The 7,537-nt window shown below is 43.9% G+C and overlaps 1 protein-coding gene across 2 annotated transcripts in view; it reads left to right on the plus strand.

Annotated features, from left to right (window-relative positions):
* LOC109297408 (neuronal acetylcholine receptor subunit alpha-7-like) overlaps positions 1–7,537 on the plus strand; it is a 201,686-nt gene that overhangs the window by 122,517 nt on the left and 71,632 nt on the right. For both annotated transcript variants that reach the window (XM_019517137.1, XM_019517138.1), the window contains 2 exons: positions 2,452–2,646; positions 3,885–3,971. In XM_019517137.1, the coding sequence (XP_019372682.1) occupies positions 2,452–2,646; positions 3,885–3,971 (282 nt within the window). The remainder of the gene's footprint in view (positions 1–2,451; positions 2,647–3,884; positions 3,972–7,537) is intronic.

The raw sequence follows: 7,537 nt of genomic DNA on the forward strand, positions 1-7,537 counted from the left end.
GAATACCATGAGATCATTTAAGGGTGCTATGAGGTAGGAGGAGATAAGTAATGTGGGAGGCAATAAGTGCAAGCTCAAACTCATCCTGGCCTGGCTGCTCCCACTGCCTGGCCTCTCTGCAAGGGGTAAGCACTGTAATAAATAAATTAGGTTTAGAAAGGGGGTGCTGCAATGCAGTGTCTTAGAGGGGACCATCAGGATCCTATGTTCAGGGAAATTAGAGGAGTCTAATGTAAGGGAAAAGCAATCTAAGGTCACAAAGGTCAGAGCTGCTATTTTTCAAATGCTTCTTTACAGTCTGCCCCATTTGGTTATTTCTAACTTGAAATCCTACCTTCAGCAAACGCATGTGCCAAACACATTTGGTCCCTAGGTTCCCTGCATTTGTCCCATGAAGCATTGATGGGATTGTGCGAGCTCTCACATCCCTCAAACCACAGCCAATGCAAGAATAGGATTAGATCAGCAGCTGACCTAATACTGCCATGCCCTAATGTGCTTCTGGTAGAAATGCCCTAAAGGATGCAGAGGCTCTTTCTCCTTTGATAACTTCTGTGCTGTGGCTGTCCCTGCTAGAAGTAGGATCAGGCCCCCAGACATCTGCTATGAACAGGACCAAGATAGACTGACAGACAGCTACGGAGGACCAATATATCTTCTCACATCCTAACCTCAGGCTGACCACTCCAGCTTTTGGCACCCATTTTTGAAAACTGCTGAGAGATATTTGGCACCTCCCAGGCTTGTTGTAATGCAATGTGGTTTGTTCTTCTGACAAAACAAGGCCAATGCGCACAAAGTGGAGGGAAAGGGAAAGAAAAAAAGGAATCACTAAAGATAAGAAATGACAGCATGTGCTATGCTCCCAGTTCAACAGCTGGAAAATCAGAGCCTCAGCCTACAGCATGTGACACAGCTAGCAACCCTGGCTTTATTCCCTTGGCTCAAGAGGACATTGATTAGATGTGTCTTACTGACCTGTGGCCATTCTTTGGGAAGCCATTTTTGGGTGCTCAGGACAGCTCCTGGTTTATCCAAATGGTAACAACAAAATGTTGCAAGGTTAGATTTTATTGTCTGGCTTGGCAAAAAGAGAACTCCACAGCAAGATGGAAGGAATTGTCCATTCCCATCTTGCAGTTGCTGAAGACATAGCCGTGGTGGGGGGAGAGGCCATGTCCTTTCCTGGGTTAGCTTAAACCTGCGTTGCTGTACTTTACATTAGCTGGTTTCCTTGTGTGTGTTGTCTAATGACTTGGACTTTTCTGGGTGCAGAGACATAATATGATTGCTATGGAATAATTTAACTTTAGTCTGTAATAAGAATGGAGTGGACACATGATGCACATCCTTACCCTGGTGTAGGTCCCTCCGTTCCAGGGAACATTACCCCTCAGAAAGCGAGGAGCAGCTGCCTACCATTCTGAGATAAGTCCATGTCGACTTCCCTATGCAATCTCAATCTGCAAACTTGCTTCCCTACCATGCACGTGGCTTATCTGGGACAGCTGTTTGAGAGAGCTGGTCATGTGGCTGCTCCTTACTACAGAATAAATATGCTAAAGATAAAATACATGAGAAATAGCTCTGTATAACTGTGGGCCAGCACCATCTGTAAAGATTCCTGTAATCCCACTACGACCTGATCATCTTAGTGGATTTTTTCACATAATTCCCTCAGCACCTTAAGTTCTCCGCTACAAGTCACTGGGCATGCTACATGTGACGCTACATCGCCGTAGCAACATGCTACGGTGATGTAGCATCAGTGGGCACAAACTGTGATGCTGCAGCCACATCTCCATAGCAACACACTCCGTTGGTATAGTGTGTTGCTATGATGATGTAGTGGCTAAAAATGGCACAGCACAGTACAGGCTGTTACTGCACTGCAATTTAGCACTCCCGAAAGGAAGTACTAAATGACGGCGCAGTAACAACAGTGCTGTGGGGACACATGTAGCTGCACCCACTGTGTGGCACTTCAGTGCACATTTTGGGCCATATTTACCAAAGTGTTTTGTGTTCATTGAAAACAATCCCCAGTGCAAGCAATAGCAACTACAGTGAAATGAGGTTTCACAGAATTTGAACATACAATAGGAAGGTCTCTAGGTGCCTAGACCATTAAGCTAGCTCCTCTGGCTACTCTGCAGGCCATGGATGTATAGCTTTGGCACTAGACTAGATGGCAGGAGACCTGGGCTCTATTTCTGACTATGCCACTGATCTTTTGAGTGTCCTTGGGCAACTCTCTTCTCTCTCCCCATCTCAGCCTCCAAGCTACAAGATCTTTGGGGTAGGGACTGTCTCTCCCTATCTCTATGTAGTGTCCAGCACAATGGGCCTTTGCTTACAGCTGAGGCCAGCAGGCGTGGTGTAATTCATGTTATAAACCCAAAGCCAGGAACACAGCCCCTTTTCCCACCTCCCTGGTTTCCCTCCATGCAGGTGTGCCAGGGAAGAGGAATGTGTTGTACTATGAGTGCTGCAAAGAGCCATACCCAGATGTGACTTACACTGTGACGATGCGACGGCGCACCCTCTACTATGGCTTGAACCTACTCATTCCCTGTGTCCTCATCTCAGGCCTGGCACTGCTTGTTTTCCTCTTGCCAGCTGACTCAGGGGAGAAGATTTCCTTAGGTAAGAACCAAGGAATTTAGCATGCTTACTACAGACTTCACAGGAAATGACAAATAAGTAACTTAGCCTGCCTTGGAACTGGCTAGGAGAGATTTCTCCCAGGGAAGTAACAAGAGGTTGTAGAAGTGGGAGTAAAAAAGCTTTCTAGAACAAGTCACCACTCAGACCAGAGTACTTGGCTTTTGCATTGTGTAAGCTGAGCCATTTTTGACTGGTGCAGATAGCAACACTGAGTTCTTACACAGCACTTATAATTAGTGCATGTCAAAGTGCTTTACAGAGAGATCAGTTTCACTACCCCCATTTCATAAATGGGGAAACAGAGACAGGGGGGAGTAATGTGATTTGACTATTAGAGGTGTCCAAAGCGGGCCCTATTCAATTTGGATTCGGATTGGGATTCGGCCCAAATCAGGGGCAGTGATTCGATTCATTTATTCGAATCACTGTCCCCGATTCGATTCGGCCAAATCTGAATCTGAAGATTCAATGCTGATTTAGAGAATGAGTGATTCGGACATAGACACAGCTTTAAATGTTTTTTCTATACACCTTGAGGTACCCCCTCTTCTATACCCCAGGTTCCCCTCCTTCTATACCCCGGGTGCCGACCCCCCCACACCCCCCAGACCCGGGAGGCACAGGTTGCTGAGCTGGGGGGGCACCAGGTGGCCACCCAGCACACTCCCTAGCAAACCCAGAAATGGACCAGCCAGGTCTGCTGCCAAGTGCGCTGGGGAGCCCCACCATGCTTCTGTGGGATGCTCCGTGTGCCCCAGCATCACAGCATTCACAAGCCACCTGCTACCTAGAGGTATGTAGAAAAAACATTTAAAGCTGTGTCTATGTCCGAATCACAGAATCTTTCCAAATCGATTTGGAGGGTTCTGATTTGATTCAGAGAGATTCAAGGGTCCTCTGATTTGATTCGGATTCAGAGATTCAGCCACCGAATCGGGCCGAATCTCCACGGAATTGAATCAGGGACTGAACCTTCTCACAGCCCTATTGACTACATCACCCAGGAGGTCAGGACTGTCCTGAGATGCAGATAAGTTTGAGGAGGCTCCTCCTGTCTTGTAGCACTTGGATTAAAGATATTTCTTTGACTGAAGCTGACAGTAAACCTCAAGTTTGCTTAGTTAACAAGTGGGGCAGAGTTTTATATAGTGAAGGCATAAGCAGGAGGGCCACAATTCTACTCCTTATCCTTTCCCTCCCGACTAATTCCCTTGCAGGTATCACAGTCCTGCTGTCCCTGACGGTGTTCATGCTGCTCGTGGCTGAGATCATGCCTGCTACTTCTGACTCCGTCCCTCTAATAGGTATGTTTGCTGTCTATACGCTGGGTGCATAGGGGTGATCTGGCTTCCTAAGCAGCTTTGTTCATAACCCACTTTGGAGCTGTTCCCTGTTGTCATTAGAGATTTTATTTCACATATTGTGAGGGGCAAGTCACTTCTTTTGGGCCCTATGAGCAGGACACATGTGGCAAGCTTGATTCATCGAGAGAGATTTGTATAGAGGTAGCAAAAAGGCACTAGAAATACTAAGCTGGCAGCTGAGCCATGGGTTAATGCTCCATTTATGGAGGTTGAGTAAGTAAAGTAAAAGGGACCCATTATATAAGGTGGTACTTTTCAAAAGCACTCAGAGGATTTGCTGATGCCCAATTAGTGTCAAGCCTCATGGACTGGGCAGTCTCCATTCACCCAGATCTGCTGACTTGATCCACAGTCAGAATTTCATCCATGGGGCTGCTCTGGACCCATTCTCAGTGAAGACAGAGGGCTTAAGACTGGGCACTGGGTGAGTCCAAAGTAGCCTCCCAGGTCAACTTCTGGCTCTAGAGAGCTTCACTGGACTCAGGTGGATAGTGCAGGCTCAGCCTCACCATTCCCAAGATCTTACACAGTATAGAGTTGGCCTTACTCTACTCCCATTGACCCCAGTGGTAAAATTCTCAGGGACTTCAGTGGCAGCAGAGTCAGGATGACACTGAGTACTTTTGCAAATCCCATCCAGTGCCAGATCCTCCTCCTTTCCACTCACTAGCCAAATTATCTGCTATTCCTCTGTTCTTTCCCAAAGACACCGAGTCTAGCTGAAACAAACAACGTCCAAATCCTGTTGCATTTCAGACACACAAAGAGACAATGATCCAGATGGCCCATTGTCTGCAACTATTGCAACTCCAAAGGGTTTGGGCCAACATCCATTGTGTTCTATAGCAGCCTTTCCATCCATTTTCAGTGGGCAGTGGACAGGCAACATGCAGAAGAGCAGAATGAGCTATTATGTCCCATAACATTTTTAATTACTTTTGTGATCACATAGCAATTTTTAAATCCCACTGTTTATTTGTATAATGTGCCATCCATGTTCTTAAAATTGTTTTTTTTAGAAGCATATGGACTTACAGTTTTAGTGCATGTTTGCGCTTTGGGTCATATGTCAATTCTGAAACAGCATTTTCCATATCCAACACAAGGTATGCTATTGAAAGATGGCAGGACCTGTCCTTCCAAAACAGAGGTCAAGGTAAATTATAACATGAATGCAGGGAAACTCATATAAGGAATAAAAGATTATGAGACGTTCATTTTATAAATGGGAGCTAAAGGTCATTCACTGTTTTCACCACTATTTCAACTTGGTGTAAGAGGCAAAATGAAAATGGAAGACATAATTTTTGAAGTTTTGTTCACACAATTGCATATGACTAATGTAAACATGCAAATACCTGGGTTGCATGCATGAGTTGCTCTTTCAGAGAAACATGTTACTATGGGTGCAGTACCTGAATGGCCTTGGAAAATGAAGACACAACTAGGACTAGCATAAAATCAGTGAATGTATGAGTTTCCATACAAGATCAAAACCATAATCAATCTAGTCCAGTCCACTGTTTCTACCAATGGCTACTACCATATGTTTCAAAAGACAAGAGAAGCAAACTATCTCCTAGAGAATCTTTTCATTACGACCAATGATGTAGCCACGGAAATGCAAAAAGACCCTATTATGGCTAAAATAAAGCATTACTATTCTGGTAGTATCAGAAGGTCCGGTGCTGGGAACTGAATGTCAACATGGCAAATGCTAGAGCCCCTTTTCCAAAGAACCTATAAACTAAATAGACAAGGCAGACATAGTCTAGGTGAAAGGGTTTTTTCTGGGTCACATTGGAAAGCTGATTTACTTTAACCACTTTGCCCTCTAATATATTTTTCCAGGGACTCATGAAAATGAGGGATTCATCCATAATTTTACTAGATAAATTGGGTTGTCAGTTAAGATTGATTGTATTTTGTGGGGCATGTGGGTAGTAATACCAATATGCCTACATGCAAGGAAGCTGCTAGAATTTCTTGAACATCATTAAGGCACAGGGAAAATGAAAAAAACTTGATTACAAGTTATTTTTAGAGGTCAGATGCAAAGTAGGCTGTAGAAAGGGAAATGTGCCACTGTGAATTATGAATTATTTAGTAGTAGTATTATAATACTGCCTATAGGCTCAGATTAAGTTTGCAGCCCTGAGCATTTGATGACTTCCATGTCCTTCCCACAGTAAGGTGGTAGGTAGCCCACTAAGGTTAGCCACAAATATGTTAGAAACTGCTCCATATCTCATGCAAGTGAACTACTATGGCCTTGCCAGAGCATCATAATACACCACTACCAATGTAAGGAGAATGGCTGAATGCTCAATCCAGGTGGCTGTATGCAGAATGAACACTTGTGCCATTACAACCATTGGGGATTGTGCAACATGTTCCTTGCACTAGGATGGTCCAAAGACTTTGTTTCAGAGGACAGTCCTCTGTGTTTCTGAGCCATTTGAAATGTTCTCTAATATGTACTAGATCTGCAACAAACAGAATCTTATGTGCATACACAAGAGGGTATCAGAAAAAAAACTAATATAACTCTCTCATGTTACGTAAATCCAACCTACAGAAAGTAGCAACACAAGCATTTTTTGAACTGCAGCTATGAATTAAGTGAGGTTTTCCTAGGCTTGAATGAGAAAAAGAACTGGATGGAAAGATTGAGAAGGCTGTATAATATGTGCCTTTGCCAGATGACCTGGCTCTGAAAACAGGCTGGGAAGGGAGGGGAAAACACTGGGGTATTGATATGCCAGGGAGAGGTAATAGGGGAAACAAACAAAGAAACATATTGAAGAGCTCCTACCAAATGAAGATTCAAGATGTGAAAAGGTGAAGTTGGGGCCTGGATTCAAAGTCACAGAAGTCAGTAGAAAAATCCTTAATTGGCTCCACTGTAATCAAATCAGGTTCTGGATTATTTCCTTCAAGAGGATAAATAAAACCTATGTGGAGAACTAAATTTGCCTGAACACTTTCATTAGAAGACCCTGTTTTAAGTTGTGTATAGCTTTGGCAAACTGTAACCATTTAGACTCAAGTACTCTGTAAACAAATGTTTGCCTCTCTCTGATTTTTCTTAACTTCAGTAAAGACAGTGCAGATGTTTTCAGGAACAGGATTAGTGAAAAATACATGACAATACTTAAAAAAGAAAAAAAACTTAAAAAATGTTTTGCTGAGAAGCTTTAGCACTTTAGTCTGTGGAATAAGAATTTGAAATGTGGCAAGGTGTCATGAATGTATCTTTTGCTGTTCCTGTGAAAATTCACCAAATGAAAATCTCAGTTCACAATGGTCACTAAATTGTTGTTAAATTGAGGCCAACTGGGCCCCTAAAGAAGCACACAAAATGACCCCGTCTTGCCAGCTACCCTCCTGCCATCAGACAGATATAAAAACGCAAGTAGTACTTACTGAGTAGAGGCCCCAGAGTATACTCCCAGCTGAAGTGCTGTCCCCACTGCAGTTGCTGGACAGCTCCTTGGAAAACTCTC

The sequence above is a fragment of the Gavialis gangeticus genome, unplaced genomic scaffold, assembly GCF_001723915.1.
Source record: "Gavialis gangeticus isolate Ggan-Ray unplaced genomic scaffold, GavGan_comp1, whole genome shotgun sequence".
NCBI classification, from domain to species: domain Eukaryota; kingdom Metazoa; phylum Chordata; order Crocodylia; family Gavialidae; genus Gavialis; species Gavialis gangeticus.